The sequence below is a fragment of the Opisthorchis viverrini genome (assembly GCF_000715545.1).
Source record: "Opisthorchis viverrini unplaced genomic scaffold opera_v5_416, whole genome shotgun sequence".
Classification (NCBI taxonomy): domain Eukaryota; kingdom Metazoa; phylum Platyhelminthes; class Trematoda; order Opisthorchiida; family Opisthorchiidae; genus Opisthorchis; species Opisthorchis viverrini.
In genome coordinates, this window is record NW_008752078.1 from 336,507 (window position 1) to 356,277 (window position 19,771).

At 42.9% G+C, this 19,771-nt stretch overlaps 1 protein-coding gene across 1 annotated transcript in view; it reads left to right on the top strand.

The window, feature by feature from the left end:
- Window positions 1–19,771, top strand: part of T265_10893 (hypothetical protein) — a gene marked incomplete at both ends in the record, with an annotated part of 34,605 nt that overhangs the window by 11,767 nt on the left and 3,067 nt on the right. Inside the window, 2 exons of the mRNA XM_009177401.1 lie at window positions 2,329–2,444; window positions 4,962–5,114. Of these exons, the coding sequence (XP_009175665.1) occupies window positions 2,329–2,444; window positions 4,962–5,114 (269 nt within the window). The remainder of the gene's footprint in view (window positions 1–2,328; window positions 2,445–4,961; window positions 5,115–19,771) is intronic.

A 19,771-nucleotide genomic window follows, 5' to 3' on the forward strand; every position in this document is an offset into this window, starting at 1 on the left:
CCGACTTCCCGTCAACCTTATGTTCTACTTGAACGCAAATGGAACTGCTTTTGAGAAATGCACTCATTTGCAAATCGATTTGGTTTTCACGAGAGACTCAACTGTTATAAACACCTTGTGAAAAGTTTCCTTCATAAAAATATACTGCAATATCTCGAATATCGTGTCAACTGAAACATGGGGCGGCCTGTGTTCAACACATTCAGTTGTAGAATATCATAAACAAGAGATTCGGTTGATTCTCCCGCGAAAACCGAATTGATTTGTTAATGACCGTTCTGTTCTGTTTCTTCAATATTTGGAATCGTCAAAAATATGTATCTCCATGAAGTTTCGAATCCACGACCTCCCGATTATTAATTTGGACAGAATAGTCCGGCTACAAGCGGTTGAACAGCAATGTGATTGGCTCATAGCTAGGCAGGACATTGCAGCACTCATCCTTCAGTCACGTGGTCATCAACTGACTGGCTTTCTTAGTGAGGCCTTCCCATCTTATGAAATTACTCTTCCTCTGAGCTACTTATTTTTTGTTGGTAGCATGAGGGGATTGAGGAATGTTCAACTGAAATTTCTACCAGTACTTAGAACAGACACAGTTGAAGTCTGAATCCAACTCACTTCGTTTTCGACTGCGTAATTTACGCTCAAGAAAAAGACCTGGCAATAGGGCCATCAATATCCCCGGGCTTGATAAACAGCTTTACGGCAAATTTCAAACAGAAAGTTTTAAACGGACTTTCGGATTCGCCTTAAAGTAAGTGAAGTTGCAATTATCTTAATAGTCTAAATGCCTCCATTAAATTTTTCCGTCGTTAGAGTAAACTTCGGACGCACCACACTTCTTAGACTGTATGGAAGATAAGGTTGTCAGGTAAGTAAAAAACCACTGCGTACCATTACCAAATTTTAGTAAGGGTTATTTCGAACTTTCCCTCCGTCCACCACAAAGTGGTATTAGCTAATATTGCCTTCTTGATATCTGGCCGGATAGGGACCCTATTCACACAAGGAGCTGATCATGCAGCAACCCAAGATGAAGTAAAGAACACACTTCAATAGAGTAGATACCTAGCCAGTTTGCTTAGGCTTTACTCAAGAAGGATTGTGACTTGTGGCAAAAACACACAGAGGAGGGTTGGGAACGTCGCTATTCCAGTCAAACCATAGACGTGAAAAGTCTTTCGAGGGAACCTAAAATCGGTTAGTATGTGGGAAGACGTCCAGAAAGGAACGACTCAGCGCTCTGCGCTGATGCCATTGGGGGACCGATTTGCGGCAAAAGCAACCACGGACAGAAAGCGTAGATTAGTTTCACTTACAGGATGAAATCTCCACAAAAATCCCAAAGCTCTTCACACTACCAACATTATATAAGTAGCTCAGTGGAAGAATAAACTTCACCCGATGAGTTAAACTTCCATCTAAGAAGTCGTTGCTCGATGAGCCAGTCAACACGTGTGACCGCGTGATGCGGATCCCGTGATTGGAGGATGAGCGGCGCTATATCCTGTCTAAGTGCGAGTTAATCACACTGCTGATTAGCCACTCGTGGCCGAACGGTTAAGTGTTCAAACTACTATCCGGGAGGTCGCGGGTTCGAGACTCTTCGGAGTTTCGTCAGATGCGCACTGCTGATGATTCCCAATACGGATGAAACCGGTGTACAGTGCTTCTCGGCTTTTCAGCATAGATTGGCTTCACTTACAGGACAAAATCTTCACTAGAAATAGTTGGGGGATTTCATACCAGTCATTAAATGCAGGAAAAGTAAACAGGCCATCGAAAACACAGACGAATATTGAGTGTTACTGAAGGACTCAGCAATGGCGGATATGCAGAAAGAAATCTAGAGTATTTTTAGGTTTAGAGCCAGGGGGCTACAATTCAAGTGATGGCGGCTGATTCGGCTAAGCGGTGGAAATCACCAAGCGTTCCAGTGTGAACAGAATAGAAGAGAGCGCTAAAAATGGTTATAGATCCGTTGAACTGACACACAAAATTGTACCGTTATCAGGGAAGAGGATTCATCAACAGAAGTAACTTATAGCAGACGTAAATAGATTAAGCTAAGCAAAAGTTCACATAATGTCAAACTCCAGTAGCAGTTGTGAACCGACACAGAGCAATGAAATTTACCAAGAAGAGTCACCAACCGAAGCACCTTGAACCGCAAAACCAGCCTGATCAAAAAGATGTCAAATTCATCCTAACCCAATAATTTTTGGACACCCACACTAACCAATAAAACAGCTAACCGACGTGCAAAACTGATGTGCTAATCTAGTCGAAAAAAGATCTTGCTGACTGATTCCCTGTCTACCTTAGAACTTGATCAAGCTAGACGCCTATTCACCTGGCCTGACAAGGATCTTCTGTCAAAGGCGGAACGCTATCCAGCTGCAAGTAGACTTGATGTTTACCAAAACCTACTGAAACGAGAAGTGTGTTTTTGTTCGACACTCGTATGGCAAACGAAGTTCAACGCATCTGAAGTCACAATTGATGGACCTGTATGGTTTCGGACGTCAGTTCTGTTGAATTAACCTTGGAAGATAGGAAAACATGCGGGCTCACCTTGCCTCACGGTAATCAAAAGTCTCCCTTTTTCTTTTTATCTGAAACAAAACTTTGGGGAAGGAGAAAGTTGTAAAATAACGCTTTGGACTACTGACGCATTGAGGCCATGACCACTTTCCCGTAAAGTCTGACTGCATGGGCGCTTTGATTTCTGCATACTAGTGACCTTGAAGACCGAGTGCTAGCTGAAACAGACTGGTAGTTAACAGAGGACGTCGATTTGAGACGTAAAATTTCTTAGAATTGACCACACGCCTTCCATTGCCCTAGCTTTCACTTATTTATAAAAACTGACGTCAAGTAAGCTCAGGCAGGCCATATCCTTATACTCACTTTGGTCCGATTTCATTGTCGGTTTTCGCGTTGTCAGTAGCGGGATGCTTCAAGTATTTTCATGACATCTGAGCAGTCTAAACAACAGTCCTGTTGATATCCATCCATTGTTACTTTCAGTCATTTACTACACAGTTACCCTCCGTGGCCAACGGATTCCCGTCCGAGATTCTATAGTCAGAATTTCACATATATACTATTTCCAGTTGTCTTGGAGACATTCTGTTGATTCTTTAGCGCATCCCCTGTCGTACACATTAGGACACAATTAGTCTACGAACATGTCCTTCTTATCTACTTGGATTACCATCGATATTCGTAGTAAGACACAGCCGATTAACAATAAACTTCTACGCTCTTTGATAGCAAATCTCCACCGACTGTGGTTTGCCAATTTCCGTCCAAACAATTCAAATCCGTTCGCTCGAGAACTGATCAGATTGTGAACAAACTTCTCCTAGTTTTCTGAACATCAACTGTCCAACTCTCATGTATCTCATCATCTCGACTCTTGTTCATCCCAGAAGCGCAATTCTATCAGAATCATCTTTTACGAAATCGGACATTTGAAGCAGACTAATCGTTGTCAGTTTTGACAATCAATTGTGACTTTTATTCGCACGTCCAATCAACCCCATCCCCTGTCCGAAATCGTGTCGTGCAGGCTACCGCACTGGTCCACAACCACTAAGGATCTCCATTAGTACCTGTAACAGTTAACGTCAAAGGAGACCAACAGATTTGAAGGCCTGAGAGCAGCGTACTCCGTCCAAACTTACGCGCTTACATCCACGAAAACATATCAACAGGCTAGTGAATATGCGTCCATCCATGAGTGGGCGTGTGTGTGTGTATTTCAGCTAGCCAGCATGCACAGCCGTAATCATGCAAACGCCAAAAGCGTAATCAAGTTGGACAGCAATTTCGAAGTGACATTGAAATTTTCTCGCATCCTCTCTCTCTCCAGTTTGTCAGTTTGAATTTTGTTCTCCACATCGGAAGCATTTGCCATGTGCAAGGCTCTTGTGACTTTTTTACTTAGCAGAAATAATTCTGCTATTCGATGGTAGGGTCAAACCTCTCTAATCACGAATGAATAGGCTGACATGCCTAAGAGAGCTGGTAAATAGCTTCTGAGGTGAGTATATCTGGTTTCAATCAGAAAAACAAAACAGATTTTCTTACTGCGGTATGTTTGGGCCAGAAGACTCAACTGTACTTCATACTCTTCGCAGCACAGGGTTGTGCAGCAAAACCGACAATAGTAGCTGGATTATTTTGGCATGACAAGCCCTTACCTTGTTGGGTTGCTTTATCTGAATCAGAGGATAGTTGAAGTTTCTATTTCTCAGTTACTTTAGTTTTATAAAGAAGAGTCCTACAAATTATTCTACTCACAAGGTTGCTGAAAACTCTTCGACAGCCCACGACCGGTTTTGCCCTTCTCAGGGCTCATCAGGTAGGCGCAGTCCCCGACTTTCCGTCAACCTTATGATCTACTTGAATCCAAATCGGACTGTTTTCGAGAAATATACTCATTTGCAAATCAATTTAGTTTTCACGAGAGACTCGACTGAATCTCTCGTTTTATGGTATTCTAAAATCGAATATGCCGCCTTAAGTTATCTCGAATATCGTGCCAACTGAAACAAGAGACGGCCCATGTGCATCACACTCAGTTGTAGAATATTATAAAACGAGAGGTTCAGTTGAGTCTCTCGTGAAAAACAAATTGATTTGCAGATAAGTGTATTTCTCGAGAACCCCTACAAATTTGTCCACATTTCCAAAAAACACTATAAGGTGCCGCTTGTTGTGAGATTGCCTTGTTTGCGGATAGGTTACAAAGAACCCACGAATAACAGACTGTGTTAGGGGGTTCTGAAGGATAATCGATCTCCTTATCTACCAATAAATGATCTTTCTTGGTACAGGGTTGCCAGAATGGACACAATCTCTGGCGAGACCAACGCTTTACAAGCTTACATTAGCATCAGCAATAGCAATATGAATTCAAGCGACCACCATTTCCGAGAAATATTCTTCAGGGTATTCAACTGCGTGCAACCAAAGCCGACCTTGGGCTTGAAGTATCCAATCAGAAACGCCCTTTGATTCCACCCGGTCACCGCGAACGTGCGAAGCGTCAAAGTGCCAAGCGGGCCATGGATCGATTAAAATCTATTGTATTCAAACATCCAGTAAATTGTGTCAATACAGGCGAACAGTGCCACCTGAAGTATAATAAAAACCCATAGTTTTGTCACGATAAACTAGGCTCTCCTTTGGATCGCCTTCCTTCAACGCAAACCTCCCTCTGACCAGAGAGACAAGAAGAATAACTCAAGGACAACAGAGGAGAGTAAGAAACGCCGGTCGTTTCATCATAAAAGATAAGCCTGTTCAAATCAAGCAGTCGTTTGCAACATTTCTTTCTAATGAGCACAGCAAGCGGTTAATATAAGTGATTCCTCTTCAGACATTTCTCAAAAACGTTTGAAACAAATTGCTTGTACGCAGGAACACCCAGAAAACCAAAAATCATTACTTTTGTCCCCAAAACTCGTAGCGACTAGCCTCACTCTTCTCCACCTGTACAAACTCTATCTCAAATTTTAAAAAACCGCCGTATTCACAATACTGATTGGTTTAAATGATAAAAACGGATTTCTACAAGAGTCCTCGGTTAGCTGACCCCAACCGAATCCAAGAGTTTTCAGATTCTCATTCAAAACCACCATTTTGCTAATATGTGACTACACGCTGTCAGAATAATTATTTCTTGGTGTTTAGATAAATAACGGTCAGAGACAACTCTTCCTGCTTGGCTTAGCAGAAAGCAGTGTTTTCCATCCGGTCGGTATACACTGCTAGTTTCTACAGCGAAATAAAAAGTACTAGAAATTACTTTCTGTGCTCATTTTAGAACTGGAAATCCGAAACAATTGTGCATTTTTGCCAATCACCAATAGTCAGCTGCAATCATTTTTGCCAGATCACCTCAGGGCATCGATCAAATGTTCGAAGCAACGTACAGCTTTCATCCGAACTCGTTGGATTCACTCATCAACGTTCAACTGTATTGCAGAGGAAACGTTATTTATTACGCTCCTTTTTCGTGCCAAATTCACAACGTGTGTATATTTGGGACGAATTGTTCTCAACTGATCGAAATACTCCGAGTTTACCTGTTTCTCGTAACAGTATTGGTAATGCATTGTGCAAGAACCATAGGAGTGCTGCGAAGCCCTCTGGCTGCTATCTGCTAATCTGTTTTCCAGCTGAACGGTATTCAGACATCTCCATTAATAGAGATAATGCTGTTTCTGGTGGGTGCTGTGTTGACCAGGCTCTCAGCATTCGGTAAATATTGACATGTCACCTTCAACAGCTGTTTTAGACTTAGCAGAACATTGTGCACTGTAGACCATCGTTTTATATGTCACAGTATTATCTAATATGGCAATCCTGATGAAGTGGTACAGCTCCTGCTGTTTATAGACAGCGACACAATTCTACTCAACTGTGTTCTGATGATGCCGCTCCGACTGGGAATGAAGCTCGAAGAACACGGTCGATTGAAAAGTGCATCACCTGGATGGGATTAAGTCTTTCGGCAACGCAGCTAAGCAGTAGCCTAATCATACAGAACCTCAGCTCCACCATACCAAACTAGTAATATATATCTTGATCAATTTTAAGATAAACAGCAACTGACGTGCGAGAAGTTCCTTCTTCGGGTGACTATCATTGGATCGGTTGGCTTGTTTGACTACCACTGATCGCTCAATCGACCTAATGGTCTACGAGATAAAAACCCCAGCGAAAATTCCAACACTGAAGGATGTCCTGTTGCACAGAACGGTGATAATCAAAAACGTAGCCCTTACCCATTGAATATTCACATTAGTTTGAAAATTATTGATGTCATCCTTCCAATAGGTACAATGTTCACCAGCGTTTACAAGGAACAGGAAAAAGTGTGCAAGCATCGCAACGGTTCAGTTGAGTTGTTCGAAAGGTGAGGTAAAACAGTTGGTGAACGTTTTCTCCGAAGCTAGTTTCGATATAAAGGTAGCCGTAATTACATGAGCTATCACTTGTTTGGCTTCAATTTCGCCTGAACCGACTGTCGCACTCGGAAGTTTGTCCGAAAGGTAAAACAGTTGGTGAACGTTTTCTCCGAAGCTAGTTTCGATATAAAGGTAGCCGTAATTACATGAGCTATCACTTGTTTGGCTTCAATTTCGCCTGAACCGACTGTCGCACTCGGAAGTTTATTGGCCGCAATTCAACTGAAGTTGGTTCACCTAGCTGTATGAACTATCCACAGTAAACAATAAAAGGACATTTAATGCTAATACCAACACTGCAAAAATGTCTCTACAACATTGCTTTGAACAGACCAGAGGGCTATGAGCAGCTCTACACAACACACAGTTTTCAAGGCGGAAAATAATGAATTGCGGAACTAACGGTTTTCCATGTTTTTTCAGACGGAGCGCACCTGTCTGAGTGTGTGTGCCCCCACCCCCATCCCACCTGTGTCGCCTTGTGTTCAAGATGAACTAGCCGAAACAAACTTTTGCAGGTTGTTGACAAAGTCACTCCGGTTTGGTACTGTTCTGTTTTCGGTAGCTCCGGAAATTGTTCCAAACGCTAACAAGCCTGTTTGGTTTTTTTCTTTTGCACCTAACCCCAACATACACACACAAAAGTGAAGACAGGGGACATCGGTTTCCCGTACACACGCAAACACAGTCAGATTGGTTCGACACTTTTGCAATCAACTTTTAGTTCTACTATGTTAGTTTTTTCTCCATATTGCTCGTGTTGTGTCTTGGGGTGTAGGTAAAACATGCTCACGCAATCCAGCCCCTTTCGCTCAGTTCTACATGTCATGCTCAACACGAAGATAAATTTCCACCAGGAACTATGAGAACGCCTAATTAAATTAACGCTACACGTGCGTGAATGAAAGCACCAGGAAGTATGTATGGGGGGTGATCTACACGCTATCCCACCCAGGTTTGTTGTGAGACAAAGGTTCGAGCAAGTAAAAGAGAAATGGTTATTTTATTGCAATTGCACATTTCTCAAAAGAACGTGGTTACGAAGGCTGTTGATGTGCTTAATCATATCACTAATTTTTCAAAACTCCTTTGAAGTCATGGCTATCATTCCAATCTTCAGAGAAACCGCTTTGGTGAGCTCGAATTCTCACGAGCAACGACCTTAGAGTAAGCAGATTACTTCAGATTGTTCTCTAGAAAGTGGGCTTGGTGTTTAGGATTGAAAATTCTGTGGCACCAAACTGAAAAACCAAAGATCTCAAAGGTTCGAAACGGCCACGGTACTACTGCACTCTTGTTCTAATCAACCTCGTCAAGAAAAAAATATTAGGATATGAGTTCATAATAACGCCTCACTCACCGAACAGGAAACTTTTTCTGGAATAAAACTCACGGAGGCGTACTACTGCCGTGGCATGTGAGTAGTATCGCCATTGGGGGCACTGGTGTTAGGAATTATCTATTAATTGGAAGTCATTTCCTTTTCTGGCGCCAAATATCCATAAGATATTCTAAAACGTTTCGAAATACCTATATTCATGTTGACTTTTTGACATCTTGTGAAAATCCGCTCTTCGCTCGTGTCTTTGACGGTTTATTCACTTTGTTCGCATCTGATAATCACCCTGAGCCTAAAACGTACGGTTGACAGTTCCATACAAAACTTTGGCGTCATCTCCTCGCCAGATCGGGTCGACAAAGACCTACTTCGCCGGGGTACGCAGTTAAATAATAATTAATTGACAGTTGGCTGTTTGTCACTCGTTTCCTGTGAGCCGTACAGGTGACCTGACCGATGGATTCCCGACTTAACCAATTATCCCTCAAGAACATCTTCAAGGCGGTCAGCTTTACAAAAGATTTCAGAGTAAATGTATAACCTTACAGTGGTTTTAAAACATAACTTGTATTTTCCTGTTTGACTCTGGCTTCCTTTTCTTATCTTGTACCCCTATTCGCGCACTGTTTGAAGTAACGAACATGTCCACTGTTTTCGACTAGTGGTTTTTGTGGAAAGGGCACTGACAGATAAACAAGACTAGTGAATCTGGCAGGCCTCAGTGTGGCAAACAAACAACCTTTATTCTCTCCGACTCCCTGCAATTAGTCCCAACATTCACTTATGTTGTGAGGTTGTATTCCAAAACCTTTGTGTTCCTACCCATCTTTCCGTATTTTGTAGCTGCAAGAGCCGGTTGATAAATTAGTCGGAAACGCTGCCCTTGCTCGCAATACCCGTGAATACTATAGACGGGATTTTTATAGAATACTCAGCTGGAGCTCCCTCACTGCATAAACTGACCTCTTGCACATCTGCTGTCCACGATCACTCAAGAAAACACCCGAAGGTTGCATCTTTGAGCTCAGAAATAAGTACGCGAGGTAATGGATTGTCATCATGAAAAAACGACTAGGATTCCCACATGTGAACTGAAAGTTAAGAGACAACGTTTTGTTCAAGAAGCAAGCGAGGCTGAAACTTCATCTTCTTCGGCAGGATGATATCATATTTCGGTAAAAGTGGAAATACCTCAAACAAATTGGAAACCGAAAAAAAAACACGAAAAAAGGGTTCATCAAGGATCCACGGACAAAGTGTACACAACTATGCAAAATTCAATCAACCATACACCTGTCAACAAAATCAAAACTGCAAATTACTGACTGGTATGCTGTCGTGGAATGGGCCGAAAACTGGAACAGTTTATGAGTTATTTCACTCCGATTAGTCTTATTTTTGCCCAAGGGCAAGATGTTTAGGTAATTCTTTGTCCACAATAGAATCTTTTTTCCACCTGAGTCCCTCTGTAGTAGTGAATAAGATGACCCAGCCGGTACAGCACGTGAAGTGCACTGGTACGCAAAGAACACTCAGAAATTTTCGACTGGTTGGTTCCTACAAACTATGAGATTGTTTTAACAAGCAAACACTTAAACGGGTTTTAACCCTCGGATTTTTTTCCCAAAAGTGATCCCTGAATGAAGGACAAAACGTCTGACCAGGGAAGTAGACAATTAGTGGTTTAAAAAATCGAAAAGTCTCAAAAAGATTAGCAAACCAGCTGGGGAAAAAACCCCGGCGTTTTGTTCCACTGCATTAGAAATTTTCATAGGGGCGGAACAAGACATGATGTTTTGTTCGACCAAGCATTTCGTCGACAGTCGAGGAGAAATCGTCAGCCCACAGTCACGATGCACTGAGCAAACTCTCACGCCCAGTCGAGTTCACAGTGCTTTTTTCCGTCACTCTCTTAGTAAGACAAAATTCACAACTTTCTAAGTGTTTAATTTTACCTTAGGGTAAGACGCACACAGATTTTTTGCATCATGGAACAGACGAATTTTCCTTTGTTTCAACCCATTCTGACAAATTAGTCATGTTGATGACACATTGCCAGTGCGTCTCGATTTCGGCACCTGTCGTTCTGGTTGCCTCGATCCCCAAAACAAGTCAAAAAAAATAACTCAAGTTTGGCACAACACACTCAGCAGAGCCACGACACAGACAATATTGTATGATATCACATTTCTTGTTTACAGTATTGTAGTTTTTAGTAGAAGGGGACTCAATCCCCACTCTCCTAAAGCCAAGCTACGTCTGCGATGACACCAACACCAGATGAGAACATTGTAAAATCATATCGGTTTATTGGAATACATCCTTACAGTGGAAGGAGGAAAGAAATGGATAAGGAAGGAGATCCTATGGCAAACCTACCACAAACATCCTGTGTCCATACCTTAAGCAGTCTGCTTAAGAACTGATAGGATAAACTCTATTGACATCAGTTAACCGACATATTGTTCAGCGTCACTCGTCAAGCACAGGAAGGATCACATGAAGTCCATCCTGAAGGGCAAACAGCACCCGAACTTTTTGTAGCATTCTTCATTACCTTCTCCACGTCAAATTCGGTTCATCTGTAAGTTTCCGCCGCTGCAAACTTATGCGCGAAAAACTGCGCTTGTCACGGCATGCGCTAGTTCGGCATGCATAGCTCAACCAGGTTAGCATGTAATAGTTGATGGCTGAATTGTCGTTTGCTTCACCAAAGATGTGTTTCCTGATCACCTCATACCAGAATAGCTGGCCCTAGCTGGCTTTAGGCATCGGTGTTCAAATACCAAGTGATTACTCATACCCTTCGCCCGAAATGACCAAGTCCGACGATACAGTCCTCACTGTAGTGATGTTTTTTCTAATGCCACAAGTGGCGCAAATTGGCGAAAGCAATCTCCGCCTTTGAGATTCGTGCGTTGACTTCGTCTGTCACACTCCAGTCAGAGCAACACCATAACATTCAGTGTCACGTGTTTGGTTCTCAGCCAAAAACTGTAAGACTTTGCACCTTGTGAGAGCAAAGCACATACCAAAGAACTGGGTGACCATAATCGACTTTTCTAGTTTGCGTTTCCCACTCTTTTGCAGATATGAGAGCGATCTCGCCCGCATATTCCAGGTCGAAAAAGTCTCTTCTCTGAGAGATCTCAAAGGCGGAACAAAGACCATCGAAATCAACTGATCGGAATTTTCTACATAAAACTTGGCAATTTTCATAATCAAGGTGAATGTGGGTGGGATGAAAAATCCTAATAAATGGCACTTAAAAAATTCTCCCAGTAGTTTATCGGTGACTTCCCGAAACGGACTGATCAACCAATGGCCGTGAGAGTTCTTGAAATTACGACAGCACTGTGTCCAGATCACCAAAACCATATTTCATCGTTTTGCACATGAGTAAAAGTAAAAACTTAAAAACAACGATGAAGTCTGGCATCATGATTCTAACTCTTATTCTCATCCTTCAAAGAGAGCAGTACACCCTAAAACCAAGTAATACTGTGCCGCAGTCATCAGCGGGAACCTATGTCACGAACCAGAGGGATTCCGGCTAGGAGTTTGAACGACGGCAACCTGCTCAAACCGAAACCTGGCCGGATGCGGTGTCCGGCTTTTATCATGTTATCGGAAGTTATCTGGCCACTTGAATGTTGAAACTTCGGAGAGAAACGCACAAACATTTCACCAGATTTTTCGATTCTGTTACGATATTACCGATCTTTCCAAACTGATTTGCAGTCGTTATCTTTCATTACAGTGGTTTTTTATCCTGTAGGCTTCGGTGAGCTCATCAACTGTTAGTTTATTACGAGTGATGTTCTAGTTCAGTTGACGTGCTCAAATTCACCGCTCCAACGACCTACAGTTTCGATACAATTTTCCGCTGACCAACCAGATCAACGAGCTTTTGCAAAGTCTTCAATCACCGGTTTTACGTCAATGAAGACACACCACCCTCTTTCAGCTCAGAGATGAAAACCTTGTTTTGCTACATTTGTTCCCTGTCACCTCATGTTATCATCAATTTGTTCCACTATCGCAATCCAATTTGTTCGTTCATGTGTACCGACAAGAATGGTAGTTCCAAGTGGATGTGCCGTTACCCTGGAAAATTTTTGAATTATGGATTGTCAGTTAATTGTGTTTTTGGGACATCCGTTTTCGAAAGAAAAAACCGAGTGATGGGAAAATGAGTGGTGCATCGTGGCCTGAAACATCATATCGAAAGTGTGAAACAAATACTTGAAATTCTCGATATACCAAGAAATGGTATGATGCCAAAAGAAAGGATTACCCACCCAGTGGGTAAAAAACACTGGATTGGAAATTTGTTGAAAACATTACTGCGCTGCGTCGCTATCCAAGCAAGTTTCCAATATGGCACTGGATACTAAAAAAACACTAGGAAAAAGGTATATTTGCCTTGGACGCAGCACTCTTCAGCAGACTGAGACCGGTTTCGCCTTTCTTGGGACTCATCAGGTACGTACGGTCCCTGAACCCATATTGGACAGATTTCGACAAATACACTCACTTGCACACGAGTGTGTTTTTGACTCAACTGAACCCAGTTGAATCTTTCGTTTGTGAGGATCCTCTTAAATTGAATGTGTTACGTCTAGACAACAACATACTGCGATAGCCCGGATATCGTACTAACTGGATAATGAGGCAGCCTTGCGCAGAACATTCGGTCCAAGCGGATCATCATGAACGAGAGATTCAGCTGGATTCACTTGAGTCAACTATCAAAAACAAATGCGTGTGCCGATGAGAGGATTTGTCGAGGTATATTGTTCCATTTCTGCAAATGATCTGAAGTAGGATTACAGGTTAATTTGTGGTAGGGGGGAGGGGAAGCGTTCATGAATTCCCATTGGAGTGACCTGTCCTATAGTTACTTGAGAGACTAGCCGCAGTGGAAAGATAAATGAGAAGAGGAAAAGTAATTTACATCGAAAACCTATTACAAGATCGCTGAATCATTCATGTGGCCCTGCTTGTTGTTTACGTGGTGACTTTGTTAAAGATAGCATTAATGACAGAAACGTACTATTTGGCCGCACCACAGATGACAGGTGTTCAGCACCGGCAGTTGAATCTGGTTTCACCGCCATTTCGGCTGTATTTTTTAATACAAGAGTTTCACCCACATTCGTTGCTTATCGGAATGAGCCACAGGCCTTGCATCCAATGGAAGCTTGGATTCAACACCATCTCCTTCAATTGAAGCACCAACGAGGCGATAATCTATCTCTGGTAAGACCCAAATCCGTTGGGCATTTCCGGGATGTTAGTGTGGATTCTTCACGTTCTCCAAGGCATTCACTCAGTTGTCTTGATACAGATCAAGTACTGTGTGACGTACTCCAACATTTCAAGCAATAAATGCATTCTTGGACTGAAATCCCCTCGTTTTACCATATAAGTTCCCTATATAATGTGTTGTCTGCATAAAACACCTGGATATCCTTAGAAGTCCAAGAAGTGAGCGACACCATAAGCTTCGAGGTTTGTGGCCTGTCTTGGGAGGCATGGCGTGAGACAATTGTTAGACAGTCAGTCAGATTGAACAGGCTAGTGCTTGTATGTGCTTGTTCTCGGTTGCGCAGTTGCGTGGAACTCATCCCCACAAACGACGCATCTGGCCGAGCCTCAACAAATTCACAGCTCGGAGATTTCGGTGACCAAATGACATATGGTAGGATACTTGTACAGCGCATTCTGTTCCTAGAAATGAAGTGATTTTACATTTTCTCACCGCTCTCATTTGAACATATGTCTGCTATTATTACAAGTTTATTCTGTTGCACCCACGCCACGTAGGGGACACTGTGCTCGAGTACTTCTATTGTTAAACATCATCATCAGTAATGCTTGCTTTGGTCCTACTCGTATTGGGCTGCACACAAGGTAACGTATAAACAAGCCATTCGTTAATTTGGGCCTTCCATCAAAATTCCATAGGGAGTGCGTGGAGCGACCAGTATGCAACAGTAGAGCACTTCTGGGGCGCATAAAGCAGAAAAACGCTAAAACAACCGTCAACCGATGCACCAAATAGTTTCCAGCATTCTGAGACTGGATCACATAGGGGTAGGGTCCCGGTTATGGGCCGTAGCTACTGAAATCAAATTGCAGATCTAAGAAGCTCTCACTAATCAAGGAAGATGATAAAGCTCTCTGGTACAATGAAGCACAGCAGCGGGGACGGCATGGTTCGTCACCGTCACCTTCTGCCCAAGCCCAGGTAGTTGATTTTTCGGCACAGTGCGCGCTCTTTTCTGACTGAATCCCTCGGGGATGTTACTTTCAAGTCTAAGAAGCGCGTCATTCTCATCAGCGTAGAAACACTTGGCATAAATCGAACCAAAACAACACCGTAAACTGAGTTTATAAAATCTGAAAACGATTCACACATTTTTTCAGGTCTAGTAAGAGAACTTCAGCCCCTTCTAGCCTCAAATGTTCATCAAAAACTACTAACCACCTGTACATACGGGCAAAGCAATCAGTTGGATATGGACTACTTGCTCAGTCGTAAGGCGCATTTTGTACCTCGTTCGATAATGCTACACGGGGCCCATCAAATATGATCCCTTCTGGGAGATTCTCTGTGTAGCAGATTCATATACCGGATACGCTTGATTTTCACTTCCACTTGGTATCTTACGACATCATCACACCCAGACTCGTATAGTCTGAGGCGAAAATATCGTAGTTTCGTCACCTATCGCTGGCCACAATCGGAAGAAGATCCGTGTGCATTAGAATCTTGCAATCAAGTATGACCACTCAAGGCAGTGCAGTGATTGTGCGAGTTCCGCTCTCCTCGCCCCCCATTCTCTGGTTGTTACGTCTATCTATACCGTTACGACCGTCCTTGTGAGTTCTTCTAACGGGCTGTCGTTTAAAGCTGTGGCCGACACAATGCAACCAATAAGTTCATACAGTCTGCACTAAGGTGAAAGCGGCAAATGGACCATACGAATCTAAGTCCATTATCTGGTATCGATGGAATTTGGGCTAGCATGAATCAAAGCAGTTGAAATTTGACGGCTTACATATGCAAAGATGTTCCATTTTCGTCCCACGCTGCATCTACTTCACATCGTTAAATGGTACTTTGCACTCCCTGACCTACTAGCGTCCTTTCTTAACTGCCAATTCATTTTAGTATGAATAAACTGAGCATCAGAGGGCGAACACAACGCCAGCTTGTAATGGTCGTCGAAAGCAAGCTATCTACCCTGAGCTTTACTGAACACCATTTTTTCGTCTATTACCCGCTTAAGAATGTCACCAACTAGGGACCAAACGACCCATGCGACAACTAGCTAACTACGAACACGATATTTCGTGTTGAATGCGTTGCTGTCCTGATGCTACTCATATTTCGCGTCAGTAGTAAATGTGCCTCACACCACCACTACCTCGATAATATGAACAAGGCAGTAAGAATGACAGAATATTGCAAGATGAACTAATTCACCGCTGAGTGGCCTCATTTGGAGTTTGGAAGAGTCAGTTATCGATCGCCGGACAGGAAACAGATGTGAACTTCGCAATTCACGCCAAGTACTCCACCATGTAGACTGAAGTCTCTTGATGATTAGTAAGACGAACAATTCAAGTGCTAGTAGTCAAACTGATGAAACCAACAGCATCATGGGGGAACAATCGCGAAATTACCCGTTTCGCGGTCGTAAACTCTGGAGCAAGCTAAATGTCGGACTGATCATTCGTGCACTTGTGAATAGAATATAGGACATCACAAAAGTCACATGATGATGACTTCGTAAAGGTAACAAAGAGACGTCGAAGGTCACAGGCAAAGTGGTCTATCTGGGGTAGGGTAACAAGGCCGAATGTACACAAACGAATACACAAGTGTTTCGGTAGGCTGCTGACTCCAACGTTCATCATGGCACAGTTCCACATTTCAGTTAAACAATTATCTCGATACTAGGGCCCACAAACATGTCTGACGACCTAGTGGAAGCCGGGTTCATATCACACACACTGTTACAACGGCAGGACGTCTACCTATGGTTAACTGGCTTGTCAGTTGCCTGGCTGAGGGATCCAAGTGAACAGTTGACCCAGCATGCAACAAAAGATGTTGGGAATGCATCACAAACCATTACATCGCCACACCACATAGTCGCCGACGCTGTACAGTGAACACATCACGGGCCACCGCTTGTAGGTTGGACAATTCTTTCTTCTTCCATCTTGGTTGTTGCCCTAACCTAAGCTGTATACTGCTCATTCGTAGTTTTGCCTGGGTTTCAAAGCTTGGATAACTTAGCTGAAATGATAAGACCGACGGCCAAAACGGCGGTACTGTGTTTTATAAAACGGTTTATTTAGCAACAAAGAGCTTCCGTTGGACTGCCAATGTTATTTTTCATCGTTCTAGACTCATCATTTGACCAGTTATTCCTCAGTCCCGCGGCAGTGGCGGATTTCCCGTCTGTTAACATGACTTACGCGATGAAATAGCATTTGAGAAACCGCCACACTGTTGCAATAGGGAAGGCAGGGTTGGATTTGAACAATACACATTAACCCTTTAGTAAAAGGGTTCCAACAAGATTATGGGGTCAGCCATGGTTTCCCCCATTAGCTCCTCGAGAAATCAGCTGCATTTGTAAAGCAGAAGTGAAACAAAGTCTACGAATGACGAAAGTGGAAACAGGGTGAACCAAAAGTCAACAAGGTGTCATCCAACCTGAAGCAGTTTCCGGGATGAAAGTGAGTTTCGTAGATTCAATGAGCCATTTCACGGTGTTCCTAGTAACTATCCGAGTAACATTTTGGTCAGTGTTTATTCGCTCTGTTTTAGAGCGGCCACCTCAACTTCTATTTCATTGTGAATTTGGCGAACTAATTTACACTTTCCTTTCTCAACTGATTGTATTTTACAATTGCCAGCTGACCTGTCCCCTGGTTTCAAATTAATGAAGGGTCACACGCTATTGGTAGTGTAGGAAGTGCGAAACGCCCATATGACACGTTTTATTAAAATATCCACATTTCGGGACCAGCTTGCTTTGCCATTTTTAAAAAGGCACTTTATACAAACTATGATGTGAGGTGGCCAGAAATTCTGGTTGCAATACCTCCGACGGGATAGACTCATGATGAGGCCATCGGGTTCTGTTGTATTTATTCTTCAAATTCCGACGATTCGATCAAGACACGTGCCTATCAGGTACGGACCCTAGTTCTAAAGGCGCACATCACCTGCTGTGTAAACATCGGTTTTGTCCAACCCACAGGTAGTGAAATTGTACCGGAAAAATGAGTGTCCCCGTGATTTTTCCCTGGAATGTGTCTTTCTGTATATTCCCTGCCTATTTATATTATGTGCCTCTCTGAGCAAGGCCAACTATCAACGGCATCTATTTTTCCAAAGGTAGCAAATCCCGTCACACTTGACAGAACCTAAAACATACGCTTAAAGATGGGTTTTTGTTGACCGTATGTAGAACAATTTGGAGGCTGTGCCCACCACGTAGCCTTTCTGCGAGGAGACACTTGCTTTGAGGCCACACGGTGCCACCACCCGAGGGTTTACCTTGGATACGAAGAACACTCCTCGATTCAGCACAAACTACTTACACTTTCGAGTAATATATTTATAATGTAAAGTGGAATTTGAGCGGTCGACCGGAAGCGTGGCTGCAGGGTAGAACGTAAATAACAGGACGTTGGTAAGAAACGAGTGGTTCAATTGTTATTATTTCTGGCAAGCGGCCTCGACAGAAACTCCGCTCACTTCTGGCTAACTGGATGCAGCGTTTTGATGAGACGCCTAAAGTTATGAACTCCAATATGAAATGTCACAAGGACATTCAAAATTACCCAATCAATCACTTTTTCTTCAGGATTTCACATCCAACGATGAATCCACTATTTCCCCAAAACTAGAGGAATCACTTTCCCACTGCTACTGTACATAGTTCCGTCATAGGACAAAATCATTGTGAATCTATCAAAGATTAACCTTAGAATTCACAAGAACCATACTTTTTGTATTAGAAAATGAAAGATGACTATTTCCGCTTTTTCTGTCAGAGTACTTGAGCCACCTTGCTACGTTCTGAGTGATATTGCCCCATTCTTATTTATAGACAGCAAATCAACTCAGTTTTTTTTCGTACACGTCTGCATTGTTGCACAACTTTGATGATCTCGGTCAAGTGGAGATCGAGACCATTAAGGCGGAACAGGAGCCAGAGTTACATTATGTGAGAGCCACAAAGTATTACGCCATCATACCGCGTGGTTAGAAGCCAAAATTCATAATATTAATCACAGTGTTCCATCGAGGAATGCGCATAGAAGGGGCTGGCTGAAATCGCGCTGTTTTCCATACCTCAGTAGTTGTATTAGCTCTGATAGAAGTGTCTTAATGCAAGAAGCCCGAATGCTCGAATCACGTTTGTCAATCTGCGTTACTTGTGGACTCAAAAAGACATACCACTGGGTCCTAAGGGTCGCGTGTAGCAGGATAACGTAAAAGTCGTATTGTCATATGGGTGCGAGACGGCCTCTGAGGACAGATGATGTGAGGTGTTTTCAGGTGCCTCAGAAACGTTGCTGGTTTTGGATAGCATCAGCTGATTGGTAACAAGGTTGCTAGAAGACGGGTATTTGGTTGTGCGTCAGGTACTTTATCTGCGGACAACATCCAACATCATCAGCTTCAGTGGTTTATGCATGCCGAAACACTGTCTACCAAGACGAGCTTTATTCTCTGTGCCTTTTAGAACGGTGCAAACCATGAGATAGACAATGCATGACCTTGAAGAAGTGTGGGATAGATCACGAAGAGTTTGGGTGTTGTACGCCTTCCAGGATGGGGTTCCCGTGACATTGGCTGGAGACATTAAAAGACATGGCGGCTGATGGATGTCAGTGGCTTTCGCGCCGTCAGTTTCGTTCCGGATTGTCTGATTGGGCGCATGGAGGTGTAGGCACCTCAGAATGCTTGACATAAGTCAGCACTAGATCCCCTCCTTCACCCACTTTTTCTCTATTTTTCAATATAAAGTTTTAAATATAATTAAATTTTGAGGTTGTATGGCAGTGAAGCATCAACACTGATATTCCCGATGATAATGTCCTTAGAAGCGTTCTTGATTGAAAAACACACGCTTTAAGCTGCAGTTTAGTGGCACGTGTCTGCACAACCAGAGTGGCATCAAACAAAAGCACGATGCTGCTCTTAATTCACTTGGTGCGAGGATGGATACCATTACCTTGGAAAAAAGCGACGGAAAAGCAAATAAGAGTACGCCACCTTACCTCGTCGATGAATATCAGAATGTTTAATTTGTGCCCTTGTGACTATAACGAAAAATACAGAATGTTTCCATCGTACGCTCTTGCCTGGCTGATTGTGATTTCCAGAAAAATTAGTCTACTTTTAACT